This window comes from Sander vitreus, chromosome 11 (assembly GCF_031162955.1).
Source record: "Sander vitreus isolate 19-12246 chromosome 11, sanVit1, whole genome shotgun sequence".
Classification (NCBI taxonomy): Eukaryota; Metazoa; Chordata; class Actinopteri; order Perciformes; family Percidae; genus Sander; species Sander vitreus.
Genome location: NC_135865.1, coordinates 23931009 through 23948586, shown reverse-complemented (window position 1 = coordinate 23948586; position 17578 = coordinate 23931009). Strand labels below are relative to the sequence as shown.

General features: G+C 38.3%; 1 protein-coding gene across 1 annotated transcript in view; it reads right to left on the bottom strand.

Annotated features, from left to right (window-relative positions):
* Nucleotides 1-12782, bottom strand: part of neb (nebulin) — a 65219-nt gene extending 52437 nt beyond the window's left edge. Inside the window, exons 1-27 of the mRNA XM_078262442.1 lie at nucleotides 12714-12782; nucleotides 9547-9594; nucleotides 8586-8693; nucleotides 8324-8431; nucleotides 7907-8011; nucleotides 7711-7815; nucleotides 7448-7552; nucleotides 6452-6556; nucleotides 5805-5909; nucleotides 5603-5710; nucleotides 5018-5134; nucleotides 4417-4518; nucleotides 4209-4316; nucleotides 3990-4094; nucleotides 3782-3880; nucleotides 3145-3249; nucleotides 2925-3032; nucleotides 2686-2799; nucleotides 2387-2584; nucleotides 2127-2234; nucleotides 1862-1960; nucleotides 1613-1717; nucleotides 1259-1366; nucleotides 809-1120; nucleotides 479-685; nucleotides 256-360; nucleotides 42-149 (exon numbers count right to left, since the gene is read on the bottom strand). Of these exons, the coding sequence (XP_078118568.1) occupies nucleotides 42-149; nucleotides 256-360; nucleotides 479-685; nucleotides 809-1120; nucleotides 1259-1366; nucleotides 1613-1717; nucleotides 1862-1960; nucleotides 2127-2234; nucleotides 2387-2584; nucleotides 2686-2799; nucleotides 2925-3032; nucleotides 3145-3249; nucleotides 3782-3880; nucleotides 3990-4094; nucleotides 4209-4316; nucleotides 4417-4518; nucleotides 5018-5134; nucleotides 5603-5710; nucleotides 5805-5909; nucleotides 6452-6556; nucleotides 7448-7552; nucleotides 7711-7815; nucleotides 7907-8011; nucleotides 8324-8431; nucleotides 8586-8693; nucleotides 9547-9594; nucleotides 12714-12782 (3174 nt within the window). The remainder of the gene's footprint in view (nucleotides 1-41; nucleotides 150-255; nucleotides 361-478; nucleotides 686-808; nucleotides 1121-1258; nucleotides 1367-1612; nucleotides 1718-1861; nucleotides 1961-2126; nucleotides 2235-2386; nucleotides 2585-2685; nucleotides 2800-2924; nucleotides 3033-3144; nucleotides 3250-3781; nucleotides 3881-3989; nucleotides 4095-4208; nucleotides 4317-4416; nucleotides 4519-5017; nucleotides 5135-5602; nucleotides 5711-5804; nucleotides 5910-6451; nucleotides 6557-7447; nucleotides 7553-7710; nucleotides 7816-7906; nucleotides 8012-8323; nucleotides 8432-8585; nucleotides 8694-9546; nucleotides 9595-12713) is intronic.
* Between the last annotated feature and the right edge of the window lie 4796 nt (nucleotides 12783-17578).

The following is a 17578-nucleotide window of genomic DNA, read 5'->3' as shown; positions in this document are numbered from 1 at the left end:
AAGATTGGAATCAGATTATTATTACCATATTCACAACTTACATTACTGGCAATGATGCTGGAACTTTTTGCTGCAACAATGGAAATGGCATCTTCCTTCACATGATGTCCTTTGAGCAGATCTTGACGATGAGCATAGGTGTAGTAATTCTGAATAAAATGATCATCAGTGTTATGTTAACAATATAGTAGCAATTTCATTTCTACATGTTGTCCACCAACGCTGGAAAACACCAAACAAGAATCTGCAACTAACCTGGCTGATGTTGACGGCGTTGTATCTGGCTTGCATCAGTTCAGGGACGTCAGCAGGGAGATGGTAAGTGTGCATGAACTTCTCTCCACTGGCCTTATACTCTTTCTGCATAATTACAATTAAGAGATAGCTTTATGTCTATTCTGAAAAGGAATTCAAAGACTTAAATTATGAAATTTATATTAGAGCAAATTAGGAAGTTATTCTGTTTTCTCCTTCTCACCGCATTCATGATCTTGGCATTGGCCTTGGCCAGCTCCATGTTCATGGAGTCAGGGACACTGGTGAATTTGATTGTGTCAGGGTGCTGGCGGTACTTTTTCTCATTCAGAGCTTCTGCTGCTTTCTTGGCTTTTTCCACCTCTAGAGAACCAATGGGAATCCAGCCAATTCCCTTGACAGAGTTCTCATAATCCAGTTTATAGTTATACTGAAAAGTAAATGAGACACATTAAAAATGATCAGACCTGCAGAAACACCATCTTTTAGCCAAGACATAAAATATTTACCTAGATTATGAAACAAAAGTCATAAAAAGGAAAATTAAACTTACATCACTGGAATTGATGTTCATGTTGCGAGCAAGGTGCAGACTCATTGAGTCAGGCATAAGCATGTAGCTGTGAGGGATCTTTCTGTAACCAGCAAAGGTCTGAACAGCAGAGGCGTGCTTGGCTTGTACCACACTCATCATGTCTACTGGGGAGTGGTACTTCAGCTTGGCCTTGTGGTAGTCCTTCTTGTAGTTCTTCTCGCTCTGCATCTTAGCTACCGCCATGTAGTGAACCAGCAGAGGATCGTCCTTGATGCTGCGGAAGCCAACATGGTGGCCTCTGGCCTTCTCGTAAGCCTTTTTATACTGGATCTAGAAATTCAAGGGCATATAGCATCTCTAATAATTTCGCTTTAAATTAATGTTAACGATTATATGATGCAACAAGAAGTACAGAGTACAGCGCATGTTAAAATGGAGTTTGTTGGCTCAGTTGTTTAGAGAACTTACATCACTGGCAGCATGTCTGGCAGCTTTGGCGGCAACAATAGATACAGCATCAGACTTCAGGTCATAACCTTTAGCAATCAATGCCTGCCAGTCAAGCTTGTAGTAGTTCTGAAATGACAGATTAAAGATGTAAACAATAATAAAAGATATGCACATTCAATAGGTTTAGCATGGATCCGCTACACATTGCACGCACATGTGTGTGTGTGCGTGCGTGCGTGCGTGTGTGTGCTTGTGTAATGATATAGTGGAATTTAAACATACCCCAAAGTACTACTTACAAAATTGTGCTATCAGAAAATATTTGGTTTACATAATTGAAAAAAGTGATCTCTCAGTGTTTCTATGCCTTACCTTGCTGATGTTGTAGGCATTGCACTTGGCCTGGAGGAACTCAGGGACATCATGAGGCAGAGAGTACTTCTGATGGATCTTCTCCAGACCTCTCTTGTAGAACAGCTGGAAGCAAGAAAGCAATAATGGCACAAGTCACATGTGCTGTATTAAGATCGAAGTAAAGATTAAAACAATCTTCTCAAAAGTGATCTTAGAAAAATAAAGTGCAGAAAGATTTCAAAATAACTGTTGTGACAATAGACTCACATCACTCCTTTGAAGCTGGTTGACTTTGGCCTGCATCATGGTGGGGTGGTTGTCAATAGAGGTGAAAGGGACTGTGTCTGGGTGTTTTCTGTATTTTTTCTGTAGGAAACAAGTAAAATACACTAGTAACAAGTTATTACATAACACGGTATGTGACATATTCCGCTAACTATCAAACTAGTCCTTTTTTTAATTTCTAGGGGAATTTGTCGCAAGGGGTAAAGTTATGTACAGGAAGACTGAAGTGTTGCTGTTGCACACATACCTCACTAAGGATGTCACCAGCTTTCTTATTCTTTTCAACCTCCACAGAGCCAAGGGGGATCCATGGAGAACCCTTGGTGTAGTTGTTGTAGTCAGACTTGTACTCATTCTGTGATGCAGGAAAACGAAAAACAAATTAAAATGGTGTCACTGAATACATAACTAATCTCAATAACCATGCAAGTACAAGTTTAATATTATGATTAAAACAAAAACCAAAACTGTCAACATTAAATCAGTTAAAAGTCTCTCTATGCTTACATCACTCTGGATGATGTTGGCTTTTTTGGCCAAGTCCAACAGCACACTGTCATAAGGAAGGAAGAAGTTGGCGCTGATGCTCCTATACCCAGCCATGCTGGCAATCCCCTGTGATTTCTTGGCCAAGGTGACTGACATCATATCCAGTGGTGCATGGTACTTGGTCTTTATCTTTTCATAGTCCTTTTTATATTCCCGCTGTGAAAATATCAGTAAAAGATTGTTCAAGAGTGCCCTCTTATCTCAGCTCTAATATAGGTAAATCAATCATTTAGTAATACAGCAAGCTAATGACTTACGTCACTCTGGATTTTGGCCACATGAACAGAGTGCAAGATCTTGGGATCATCATTAATGCTGAGGGCTCCAACCATATGTCCCTTGTTCTTCTCATACTCCTTTTTATATTTAACCTGAAAAGAAGAGCAAAGGGTGATCAATTATGAGATTAATAAAAACGAAACTGGGTGCTAAAAGCAACTGAAATACAAAGCCAGAAATACTGAAACATTAAAGGCTGATATTGTAGCATACTTACATCACTGGCAATGTTTGTGTGAGCACGGGCAGCAAGGATCGAAATAGCATCACCCCTGATCTCAAACTTTTTTGCTTTAGATTTCTCCCAATCATACTTGTAACAGTTCTGCGAGGAGAGAATCACACCATTCAGGAAATTACAATCTTATACCAAATTAAAGCTGATAGCAATTCAATTTCGGTTACTGCTGGAAATTAATTGTATAGTAGTTACTTACATCACTGAGGTTAAAAGCGTTAACTCTGGACTGGATGAAGAAGGGATAGTCGGGGGGCAGACTATTCTTGAACTTTGTATCCTCATACTTTGCCTTGTAGTTCAACTGCAAAAAGAACAAAGTGATAACATTATGTTTGTTTTTTCTAGCACAAACAAAAGTTTAGGTCAAGTGTTATTGGATTTTCTGTCACTGGATGGCAGCAGTGTATTAGCTGGACTCCATTTGAGACATATTGACCATCCCTTTCCTGCCTCGCTGATCACAGGGTTTATTCTGGGCCAACTGAATGCTTGATGCTATTTATACTACAGATAGATGGCTCTCCAGTTTCCATGGTGCCCACAGAAAGACAGCTGGGCTATGTGGATGATTGGGCAGATTTTAAGGTGATCTGCATATCTAGGAAAAATTGTATGTAGAGAATTTGATCTAGAGCCTTAGCTGGCGATTGTAGCAATTTCAGTAAATAAATGAACAATATAAAGAAAGAATTATGTTCTCCTATACAACTTATATGAACCACTTATATTATTTATGTGAACATACGGTAAGAAAAGAGTTCATGAGATGTACTGTACTAATTCTAATATATTTTGTATCAGCACTAAGAGGCAGGCCATGCAGTCATACATACATCACTTAGCTGTTTGGCGTTGATGGCGGCTTGAAGCTGAACTGGGGAATCCACCACTTGTGTAAATTTCACTGTGCCTGGATGTTGCCGGTAAACTTTCTGCAAACCATAAGATAAACACATTTTGTAACATACAAGTATATCAAAACAGAAGAACTGTAAATCCGTTGTACTGCAAATACGTTTTTTATTAGCCAATACAACTCACCTCATTACACTGCTGAAGCTTCTTCCCAGCTTCATATTCAGGAGTCAGTGTTTGAGGGAAGAAGCACCTTGTCTTAATGTCTTCATAGTCAGATTTATATAGTTGCTGCAAGATACAATAGGAAAATTGCAAGGAAAGACATAATGAAGTTTAAAATACATTCTTACACAAGTTTTTTGATTTTGAAAAATAAAAAAGCACATTATATTATTAATTTACCTCATTTTTCATTTCCTCAACTTTCTGGCAGTGAAGCATGTAGAGATCTTCAAAGCTTCCAATGTAGTGGCCCTTCACCTCATTTTCATACTTATTTTTGTAACGTGCCTAAAATAAAAATTGCATATTACATTGCATATATTTAAAAAGGAAAGAAAAACAATAATATTATTTTAAGAAAGTATTTCAACTCATAGATTATACTAACATCAGAGAACTGTTTAAGTACGGAGTCCATCTGAAACTTGGGCGTGTCACAGTAGTTGATGCTGGAACCCCTGGATTTTTCATAGCTGGACTTATAAACTTTCTGCAAAGAAGACATAAAACAAATGCAAAATCACATATAAATGATGATCAGTAACTCAAAAATACACAAACAAACAAAAATAATGGACATCTGTCCACATGGTACATAAAGTAGATGTCCAACCCCCTCTACTACCTGTCAGACTGGTAACTTGATTTAATTAAATCAATTATCTCACTGTATGCAAAAGGGTACTGCAAGTGACTTCCAGATGGTTTAATTAGCACCACTAATATGACAATCCCCTTAGAGGAGCTTCATGTCAGACACTCTAAATAACATCCACAACTACCACAACTACTAACTAACCAACCAACCGTCTAACAAGAGTAATTGCAATACTCATGCAAGCACAATCTCTGTCTATACAGGAACAGACATGGAGACCTATAATGCACTACTTCAAAGATTTTGTAATGGGTTTTTACCCAAAATTGTATCTATAATTTTTCATTAAACCAGCTGTGATTGAAAATTCCTGTGTTCTTCAGACACCTACATCACTGAGGATGGTGCCAGCATATCTGAGCTGTCTGAGGAGAGGATTCTCTGTGGCGGGGAGCGTGTTGTAGTCACACTGCGCTTTCCTTTTCTCGTATTCCTTCTTGTATTGGACCTGGAAACAGAAACATGGACAACAGTGTGAGTAAGAAGAAAACAAAGTGTGTCGATGAGTCTTTTTAGCATGATTGATACACTGACTCATAACATGACGTTGGTAGAGTCCGTCATGGTGTCTTTATGTTTTGTTTTTTAAATGACGTATGTTTGCATTGTGTGTGAATGCGTGGGTGGAGGTATACAGGAGCTAAAAAGCCCATTCACATAGTCTGATATGTTGTTACTGGGGACTAGTTAAACTACACACTCAATGTGTGCAGTGAGAATGAACTAAATGTAGATCTCTCAGTCATACAGTGCATGTGTGGGCACAATACAGTGTGTCCCTCTGTCAGAGTGGACTCAGTGTGTTGACTCACACTCTGCTCTGAGACACATGTCAACTCTCTGTCGTATCTTCCACATGAGATAGGACCTATAAAAATACTTTGATACCTTTGTGTGTGTATTTGTGTGGACTTACCTCACTGGCAGCAATACGAGCTTTCTTGTTTGTGTCATAAACGGGCGTGTTTGTTTGCATGAAATAAATTTGGTCTTTCGTATCCTCATAATGTTGCGTGTATTTTTTCTGAAAGGAGAAGGAATCAACAGTTAGATACAGGAAAATGAAAACCTAATACCATTTTGAAAATATTGCCCCTTAGATAGTGTTATGCTCTTACACTGCTTAAGTTCTCCATCGCCACCCTGGCAGTGGCCACGTCAAAGTATGGCGTCTCGCACCATTGACCCTTCACATTTTTATTGTAATCCTCCTTGTATTTAAGCTGTGGATAAAAACAGTAAAACATTGTATTTAAGCTTTGGAAAAAGAAAAAAAACATTAGAAGAATGTTGTTGTATAGTTAGAGAAACTAACTGAAGATAGAGAAATCTATTAGATATTTTAATATTCTGTTTGATAAAAACACTTTGGAATGACTGGAATCTCTGTAATTTCAAACTATTGTTGAACCCTCCCTTTCAGCTTAGTGTGGCCAGTAAGAGCGCCAAAGAGCAGGTGGTCAGTTATCCCTAGCAGTGGCTCGGGGTTGGTTGGTCTCTAAGGGCCCTGTTTCCATTTCCAGTAGGTACACTGTGCAAAGTACAAGTTTGAGCCTCTAAAATGTAATTTTCCTGAGAAGCAATGAGGTTTATTATTCTTCTATGCACTATTATTTATAGGAATAAAGTGTATGAAAATGCTGCCTGCTCATATTTTTTACACCTACATTTCTCACTTTGCCTACCTCTATCATCCTGTGTTTCTTATATTTGTTTTACACTTATACAATGTGTTTGAGAGCCAGATTAAAATTGTTCATCTTACATCACTGCGCTGATGGGCCACTCTCTTGGCCAGCTCCATTTCAGGAGGATTAGCCAAGGAGGTGTACTTAGCCTTGCGTTGATCATGACCCTTCTTGTAGAGAATCTGCGGGGGGGGCACACACAGAAGGAGCGGAAATTTACTGAGGTGGTTAATTCTTCAACACCAATAGCTGACCTTAGTACACAGTCTGCCTCACACAGATCATATCTACATTGACTGGTGTGAGTTTCCCACATAAGCGAAAATGGTTACAAGCAAGAAAGGGCGGGGGGGGGGGGCTAAGCACAAACAAATGGACCCTGAAAGGAAAAAAAACCAATATAAAAGCAGAGAAAACGTGCTCGTCTTTAGGCAAAGCCTAAATAGCATGTTGCCAGCAAAGTCAGAGGTAAATTAACTGCTCAGGTGAATTTAAGTCACATTATACTTAGCTTGTTTTTATACAACTGACCATATGTTAAATATTCAACATTGTTTCATATCAGAACACTACAAGAAATGGCACCAAACAGTCACAATCCTATATTGTGGTATATGTAATATTTGTACCACAATCTTGATACACTGTATACTGTGATATAGTATATTTACTGGAGATTAAATAAAATAAATGCTTATAGACAAATTAACCTGATGGAAATGTCTACTTTCAGCTATGTCAGTGAATTATATACTTGACAAATCAAGGTACAGAAAAAACGATGTAACTCCAATATTGCAGTCCTTCTCACTGAGGATAGTAATGGCCAAATAAAGCCAGTTAAAGTGAGAGCTGCCACGGCATAAAGGGTAAAGCAAACTCTCTGACACTAAATTCTCATGGTGTATGTTATCATACTGCCAAACCCTTGAATCACAAAATGTCACGATACTGTTATTTTTCACCTTGCAAGCATTTAAACCACACACTGTCTAAAATATGAATGTTGGACAATGTGTATTTCCATTTACTGCAGTTGAAAAAACTGGGTGATGTCAGTAAACTCAACTTACATCACTGAAGACCTCCTGAGCCTTGGCCACCCTGCGCAGCTCAGGGCTGTCGCTGTAAGGATAGAACATGGTCTTCTCTTCATTCCAGTCCTCCGTGTAAAGTTTCTGAACAAAGTGTTAAGTCATGAATTACCCAATGCATACAAAATATTTAAGAGATTTTTTTTGTATTAAATCATACATCAGATATGTTTCTAATGTCAGAAAAAAAAATCTTTTTTTGGGACATAAAATACAGTGTTTGAATGCCACATTGTGCTTACTTTGCTGTAGTTAGCAGCATTTTTCACAGCCAGGACCAGCTCAGGAGCATCAGGAGGCAGCAGGTACCTGTCCTTAGTCTCATCCCACTTCTGTCTGTACAGAACCTATAAGAGATTAGCAACACCATTTGTGTTAAACATTCAAATTTTCTTTTCTTCAAATCTTGGCATATTGTTGTGAGTTCAGATAATTCACCTTGCTGATCAGCTCAGATACGCGCTTGACGTGGGCGACCTCTCTGGCCTCACCATCATACAAGCTTGTCGTCCGAGTTTTATTTCCCTCCATGCGGTATTTAACCTAATGACAAAGTGTGTGTAATTTGTTAATATGTATAACTAGAGAAAATGAAGTTTGAGAAATGTAATTATATATTTTGTATCTTCATCTTTTATACACCTTCATTTACCAAAAACCTAAATCACAATGAATGTATTAAGCATCTATGCTCCACATTCAATCTATCGCTGGCCACAGAATAGTTTTATTTAAGTAATTTTGCAAACAAGATTTTAACCAGCAATCTTCCATTCCAATAACCCTCCAACAGTCAACCTTGAACTTTAGACAACATGACTTGGGGAAAAATATCACCACAGTTCTCAGTGGTACCTCGCTAAGCTGCTCCTGGGCCTTCCTGATGCGAATAAGTTCAGGGGTATCATTGATGAAGGCAGTAGGTGTCCCTCTGGACATGTCATAAGCTTGCCGGTACTTGTTCTGTCAAGAAAAGCAATGACTGAATTGAATACAATAGTCATGAATTAAGTAAAAGTAAAACTTAAATACAAGTAAAACCGTAAATCACAAAAAATATTGAATTGAGTAGTAATTTTCACAACCATATACTGCCAAACCCAAACGTGTAGCTTACATGGCTGAACTGCTCCAGCATCTTCTGGCTGTGAGCCAGGTACGGAGTCATGAACTTGGAAGTATCCACCTTGACCTTCTTCCTGACTTTCCTGGTGGGCAAGCCAGACTGGAGGAGGACAAAGGGAACTACAATTAACTACACAACTGACAAAACGGCCTAGGTTCCTTGATTGCAGGAAACATATTGGCCAGGAAGTAAAACTACATCCACAGACATGGCAATCATCAAATACAAGGAGAAGGACTCAGTGACATTTTAACAAAACTAATTATTTCAGATATTTTGAAACTAATGTAAATTTGTTAATTAAATAATGATCTTGTCAATTTGAAGCGAAAACTTCTCATCAAATTGATATTAACTTGTGTGAGTTTGCAGTATACCTATTACTCTAATAACTCACCTTCAATAAGTGAAGTGATTCAAGTAAAGACTTAAAGGGTTGTGAATACATCAGTAAAATATTCTACATGAAACTCAAGTAGTTAGGACAATGGCATGATTATGTACTGAGATAATACTGGCTGAATAGTGACTGAAGGACAAAACTAACACAAGTAAAAGCGCTGAATATAAATTAAAAGTATCTATGAGCATCTTGCACTGCATGCAATGCCAGGCTTAGCAACATGTACATGAGGGTTACAATATCTCATCTTTTGGGAAGTAAAGCCACAGAGAACTAAAGTACAAGAAGCAATTAAATGCCCAAAAAGCAGCTATTTCGTCTTGGAGGTTACATTAAAATGATTGTAAATTACTGAAAAGTTAAATTTTCATGCAGAGTTGTATAACATAAAAACCTGGCAAGACAAAGGACAATATGCATTAAATAACCAGACAGTAATAGCTTATCCATACAGGCATGCAGACAAGGAGGAGGATGCACCATTGTCAAGACAAGGGAGGGATATCCTGTACTGTTTGAACTGTTGTCCCTTGGGAGAAGGTGCTTTACCTGTGCGAACTGAGAACTCTTGTGCTCAGTGACAGTCATCGTTGTAATCTGCTCAACATATTACAAATATAGGACTGAGGTTTCAAAAGTGCCAGAACAAGTTATGGGAGAAACAGCACATTATTTCTATTGGATTGAGGGTGATTTTTCCACAGCTCTGGTGTTCATCAATTACGGCTATTAACACTTCAAGTATGACAGGAAATCACTCTGCACTGCATCACATTTGTAGCTGTTCTGTCAAACGCCCTCAAAAGGTCCATCAACTGCATAAAAGCAGAGAGCGGATCTTTGTCCTAAGGTTTAATAAACTGATCAAACCGTGTCACTAAAAGAAAGGTAGGATCCATAGACGGGAATGTACTATAATTATGACTGCAGTCTAATTAAGCCTGTATTGTACAGAGGACAGAGAAACATTAATATCCTCTGTTATGTGAGCCTGACTGCTCTAACTCTTTGGCCAAGTCTATAAACACCAGGCACTCACATGACAGTAATTCTATTCTTATTTATTAAATTTTTTCATAGACCATTGTTCCTGTTATCACTTGCTACAGCACACCTCAGTACTCAAACTGTTTAGACAGCTTTGTAATCTCATTGTCTGAACACACACAGTGCTCATGGGTTTAAAGGACTGGTTCACTCAAATTACAAAAAGAAAACTAATGCTCTTAATTATCTCAAGTGATATCTAGCCATGCATAGTTTTATTTTTTAAATATTTTGAGATATCTTTCTCTACGTTGGCCTTCACTCCAATATAGTGAATGTGAATGAAATTTCATTTGTGGCGCTCACAGCATTGAAGAATGGCATTTAAAGAAATCCAACAGTGACTTGAATTTTTTAGAAACAATGTCCTTGTTACTCTGAATTATCCACAGAGGATAGGAACTATTTTCTTCCGAAGAAGTAGTCCCATACTGTATATAAACTGACAGTTATTTCCGTGGATTATCCAGAGTAACAATTATGTTGTTTCTGAAAAGAGATGTTGCTGTTGGACCATAAATGAAACCCTGATTCACCACTATTGTATTGGAGCGGAGAGATCCCACAATCTGGGGTTACAGTAGGCTATCATTTTTACTGTAATTTGGGGAAAAACATCCATTTAAGGGGAAAACGTTCTTTTCCAGTCAAGCACCCTAACTCTCAGACTTAAGTAACTGACAGCATTCCCACACATAGCATACTATTCCATGAATAGCCCGTCTAACTTACAGCCTGCCTGAATTACACTTCCTTCTACTTAGGAAGTATCTCAGTGAAACACTGACAGTCATGTCGTAAGGGTGAACATTTTGAGACCGGTAACCAATAATCCTTCAAATCTACCAAAAATCTAGAAATAACCAGAGCTGCGAGAAAGAACATCTCAATCATGTTTTATCAACATTTGTATGAGGCTTCAATATCAGAATCTATCAGACAGGAGAGAACCATAGGTGTGAATGAATCACTCAACCACCATATTACACATCACTACAAAGACATGCAAAATGAACCTCTCTGCCACCCGGCAGGCACTCTTTCCATCACCTCTCCTAAGCAAATTTCTAGCAGTGTGACGTTAATACGTTCCAGGCTATCAGAGTGTGATTTAGAGCACAGTGGCTCGTCTCATTTGCCCCCCCCCCGCCCTCTCTCTCTCTCCCCTCCACTCCATCTCTCTGCCAATGTGCCGTAGATGTCCACTTCTAATTTTGTCTAAATGCCAGACAGAGAACTCTACGCTCCACCCCTTAATGACCTGAGGAGTTTTTTAAGTTAATGAAGAAAATACTCATGATCATAATGACTTATAAAGTAGATCATTAGCAAATAGAACAAAAGAATAATTTAGTAACTACACTCTTTTTGATATTATTAGATAATCAAACTAGATCTAAGTTCTTGTGTGTTTTTAACTATTATACATATTCTTATATATGACGTGAACAGCACTATGTTTCTCCCCATTCTGTAGATTAAATAAGAAGCCATCATACTCTTTTTTTCAAAACAATGCAACTTTTCTCCACAGTGTAGATGAAAGTGCAAGTGAAATCAGAGTGTATTGATTTTGTGGGTATCCATTTGTTCCGCCTCCCAAACGATTTACATCTTTTTAGTAAAGATGGCAAATCTATTTGAAACAGTTGATATGTTATACGGGAGTTAAATGATGACTGATTGCTTGGTATGATGAGGAAATATTGTGGCAGCTAAAAACAATCATTTAGACTCCCCTATAAGATATCAGCAATATTAATGTGTATGAACAAATACAAGGCAAACCTTAATCCTATTTCACCAGGAAATATAGGATTAAGCTGTTAGCCTTCTGCTTTCACTCTTCCATTGGACACTGATAGGGAGACCTTCAGAAACTAAATGATTCATACACAAAATGCATTCTAAACGCAGCATAAAAGCATCCTGAAATCTCGGGGATATGAGGTTTGATCACATAATCTGGAGACAATTATGACTAGAGATTGGTGTGAAATGGAAGGTCATTTCAAACAAAAGACAGAATGGTAACTTCCAGAAACTGGCACACAGCCAAATATTATGTAATCCAATCTTGCACTATCTATGCTACACAGGAAGGATACCATCAGAATTTGGGAAGCATTACATTATTGCAAAGTATTGTTCATCTATAGGTTAGATAATTGAGATAGCTAATGGCCTGCTACAAAAATGTAGTTAAGTCCTCTGCAAGAATTTGTGGAAATGAATGACATTATCTTGTGAATCTGGCAGTTGTATAATAATTATGTCACTAGATTTCAGGATGGCATACTAACCACCTATGGCTGCCTGCCATAAGGCATAATAGGACAACAGACAATGTCCCCCTAAAATATTCTATCTTCAGTTTAAAATAGTTTTATTTATAGTTGGCTTTTAAGGGCAATCCAGGACGTTAAACCTGTCAGAAGGTGTCCATCTGAAACAGGATCCACCAGCAGACATGGACGACTGGTTCCATGAACTGCGACTGGAGGGGTTTACTAACTTAACTATTCATAGGGCCTGCCACTGGCTCCTGTATCTTAGGTTTTATTCATATTTAGCCTGGAAACTAAACAAATTAAGTATAGAAATGAAAGTAAAGTAATCTTGCAATTTACAATCAATGTACATAACCCAGTGAGAGGATGTCTACTTACCTCATCCACAATCTCCTCCTCCTCCTCATATTCCTCATATTCCTCATATTCCTCCACAATTTCCGTCATTTTGGGACGGTTTTAGAGGTTCTAAGGAAAACACAGATAACATGTATAGGCATTCATTATTCAAACTCTGAATGAACAAGGTTTGGCCTCATAAGCTAAAACGCATACAACATAACAATTTAGCAGAGTTAACATAAATGTTCTATCAGTAGCACCAAATCCCATTTTAAGACAGCATATACTGGGGCTTTGACAAGAGATCAAAGGACAACTGCACCAGCGATATTTTAGGATGCTGCCCGTCATCCGCCGTTGAACCCAATTACACGATTCAAAAATAGGAATAACACACAGCAAACGCATGCTTGAAAAATACACAAGATATTGATGATAAACCAATAAGCATGCCATACCAGCGAAAGATCTCCAGAGTATTTCCTAACAGTAAGGAAGTTGCCATCCACTAGGGTCTCAAACTTAAAGTCCAACTTTGTGATTTGCCCAAATCCTAAACAAAGTAATACAAATGTGTGAAACACCTCACAAACTAGGCAACAAGTGTAAATCAGTAATTACACAGGGAGAATTGCAGATTAGGAAGGTGAGACACTGAGTGCATTATAACAGGCCTTTAAATGCGTGACAGTCACAACACAACTCAAAGAACTGTGCCTCCTGGCTGAAGGTTGGCGACAGCTGCCTAACAGTGCTTCAGCTATTTGACATGTAAGCTAATGCCACAGCCTGATTGGTCGACTCTGTTTAGCAAACGGTGGGGCAATGCCTTCTGAGGCTGCAGGTTAAATATAGTATGGCATACTAAGTACCTTTTTTAGCACTTGATTACCCTCTCTTTAAATCAAAATATAATTTTCTAAGTAAAATAATAAGAGAAATAGGTGAAACGGTTGTGGTAGAATGACAAAATAGCCCAACAGGTGTTGCGATTTCAGAGAGCAGACAAAATGGCCAGCCTGCTGCTGAAATTTCAGATACATCCAAAGGTAGGCCTGGTCAGATCTTTCTTGAGTCTTGCAGATCTGGATTGTTTGGTTACTCCTTCCATGTGCAGCAGAACCTTCACACTCCTTATCCCTCAATCAGCTGTCCTCCTGGATCCAGATGGCAGGAGATGACGGAAAAGAAGGAAGTCCGTGCAGATGGAAAGCCATGCAAGGTGTAAAAAATATTAATATGTGTGCTTTTTCTCCTTTTCTTGCTTACCAGTTAAATCAAAGTTTAATGGTCTCCCAAGCCGCCAAAGCCTCACCAGCTTTCCTCCAGAGAAACGCTGGGCGACAGACCACAGCTGTGATTTCTACCCAGGTTATCATGTGGCCGACACAGCCAATCAGAGGCCAGTGCACTCAGGTTTCAAATTCTAAATATACCTAAGTGATCATTTTAGAAAGGAGCACCTGTTGAGGCTAATGCATCAGCGGTATAGTTGTGAGGAAGGCAGTGGGGAACGGGTGGTCGGGGTCTCAAGAAAACAAGGGTAAACCCTAACTGTTGGTTGTGTTGACAAATGCAACAGTTTTTTTGTATAAGGTTTGGAAGTAGGTCTGACCATGGGTAAGGATATGACTATGAGCCTCTGAGAGAAGGCTATCTGAAGGCCCAGCAGGGATCTGTTGAGGTCATCTGTTAGCTGACCCTGAGCTGGCTAGGTCCTCTCAAGAACCAGGTCAACATCAAACTGTAGACCTTTGAGACAGAAAAAAAAAACAAGTACATGCCCCCATACATATGAACCACAAATTAATAGCTACTAGTATAAATGTGACTGTATGCATCTGAAAAAAATGAAGTCCGATAAATCACCCCCTTGGATTATAGACAAAGCCTGCTAATGAATAATAAGTCACCCTGGGCAAGTCTTGACATTTACTTTGGAATGAAGATTGAGGACATCTGACATGATACATTTAGATGTACGTGCATACATTTGTAAAGTTTTTAGCTTTACAGTGGTAATGAAAATTAAATTCAACCTTGTTCCCTTGTATATTAACAAACCTTAAAACAATCAGCTATATATATTCACTTTATGTTACAAAATAGACTAAATTCCTTTCAACCTCTCACAAGTGGCTGATATCTGGGTCAAAAAAGCTAAATTTCAAAGCAGCGGATCAGACTGCCACTCAAGTTTCATACGATCAGAGTGCCTGATAAAGTATCTGACATTCAAAAATACATCAAGAACTATTTCTAGATAACATACTGTACACCACATATTTGAGGTCAAATTGCAGCTATGGTTTAATCCAACAGCAGTTTATTAAATATTAAATAATATTAAGAGGCAAATGGCATCAACTCTGAACATGTGGTGCCACAGGACAAAGAATGAAAAATGTATCATATATTTACATTTCCTCTCTTCAGATGATGTGCCTCTATCTCTCTGGTATGTCATATATTTGCTCTCACTCTTTGTGCCAGGAGCAGGGTGCTACCCAGGGACCAAGACAGACAGCAGCAGCTGAATGTCTCTCTCTCCCTCTGGAAAGTGGCAATGACCCTCCATTCTGTGATGCAGTGAATGACTGCTGCTTGGTCCTTTGTAGCAACATCACTACAGTTTTGTATCTCTTAATCTGCAAAACTAAAGAAGTAGTCATGTTTTAAAGGGTCACATATTGAAGGATATATCAAAATCTGGGCATATAAATTCCAAAACTATTTACCACTGAGGGACCCTTCAAACGAAACAAAAAAAGTTTTGAGTTTATGTTAAGCTTGATACTGTATTGCAAAGGATTTTCATGCTATGAAAAAACATTAGGTGCATTACATTTGAAGTTCAGACAGGGTATCACAGACTTTTAGGATTCTAGCAGTCAAAGGAACAACTACCCAATGCCAAGGACACCAAGGGAGGGGGCTACATGATGCTTAGTCACTGGAAAAAATGACTGATGACCAGTGAGACCAGAACATAACAGCTGCGGGATAGACAACCACAACACAAACACTGCCAATTGTAAAGCTTAGTCCACCAACACCTTAGAAAACAATACATTCTAGTGAGGTAAGAGGCCTAAAATGATCAGTCAGTCAGTCATGGAAATACTTTGCAAAAACAGAATAGGTTGTTGTTTACACAAACACAAACATCTGCACTGACCTTTCTAGCTCTATAAGAGGAAAGTGATGTCTTGAGTAAGTTCATGCTGGTAATCAAGCCTTGGAATCATCAAATGACTATAATGTTTGTTGATGTTGATCACTTTGCGATTTGGAAAGATTTGCTAGTCTGTACTATTACACATGCCTTCATTGTTCTCAACATAAATTAGACCTGTGCAAAAAGTATGTCAACCAAAGGACTAAACTCCCCATTCACATCTTTGGGGTGGTTATACTGTCGGACACTATCGCTGACACATTACTTAAAATAAACTGAGGACACACAGGTCTCCTGTCCTGCACTGTGGAATGGTGGAAAACTGGAATAAGGCTAGAGTATTTCGATAAATCATTATGAAGATAAACTTAATGGATGACAGTTATTGAAATTGTGTTGACTGGGTATTATTTGGGTTTGACTTACCTGCTACAATACCTGGAATGTCTGCTTAAACTGAAATTTATAAAAAGTTTTGCAGATGAAACATTGTGACTGAAAGCTATTCACAGATCAGTGTGAAAAGCCAACAATTGCAGTCTGAGGATGTTTCAATTCAATATGAAGCAAGTTCCCGATTGTGTGAGCTTTAGGAACAAAGATTAAAAAAAAACTTGCATATCTGTTTAAACATGTACACCAATTAATCCAGAGCATATTTTAAATAGGTTGGAAAAAGGATAGAATACACAAAATTTTACAAAAGTATTCTAGCACAAGGTCCACTAACAGTATTTTCTTTTCGGTGCTTTTAAGACGCATCTTTTGGTCTTTTTTCATTAGCAGATGGCGTTTTCTCAGTTGTCCTAGCAGAGATATGATCTTCACACACTAGAATTTTACTAAAATATCAAGTGTTTGTGTTCATTCATTTATATCTCCACTCCACTTACTTTTGTTGTTCAGAGTAAAAAAAAAAAAGTGAGCTAAAAGACACTAAAGATGGAGCTGACGGTTTGGGTAATAATTCTCTGTGGTCGTGTTACTTCTACATTACACACAGTCATTTGATTCAGTGTTAGAGTAACAATATTAATATATTAATGCTCACAGTGAAACTGGCTGCTCAACGTTAAAAAGACAAGAATCTTGCTATTCAAAAACACAAGGCCATAATAGGTAGTTATCACACAGTATGAAAATATTTAAATGAACCATATTTATGACTAGGTTTAAAGCTGTTCATGAGTCAGCTGTTACATTTGGCATAAAGGAAGAAAGTCGCAAACCAAGATGAAAGGATAGTCACAAGACCAAAGCATGGAAACATGTCATAATGACAAGTTTAAAGGATAAAGATAGGGCTGTTTGCTGACATTGTAAAAAGCAACTTCCACATAGCAACATTACCACAACAATGGATCTGAAAAGGCAAACCTATCAACAAAGTGAGGCAGCGGAGGCACCACAAATGAGTGGAATAGTTTGGCTTTCGTTTGTGTTAGTTCCCATTAATTTGAACTTGATTATCCTACTGATAATCCTACTATGCAGTCCTTGTTATTCTGCTGTGCTTTCTTCTTATCTTAACAACTCACTGTGTGCTTGGTCTTTTCTTCTCTCCCTGAATCCCTCTGCTGTCTGTCTAACTCTGGCTCTCTCCTCTCTAGTCCTGTAGCTTCTCATCATACTCCCTGAAAAGCACCAGGGACCATGAGCTCATGTGCCACATTCTGCCCCCTAAAGGACTAAAAAAAGAATAACTGACGTTACAAACAAGAAA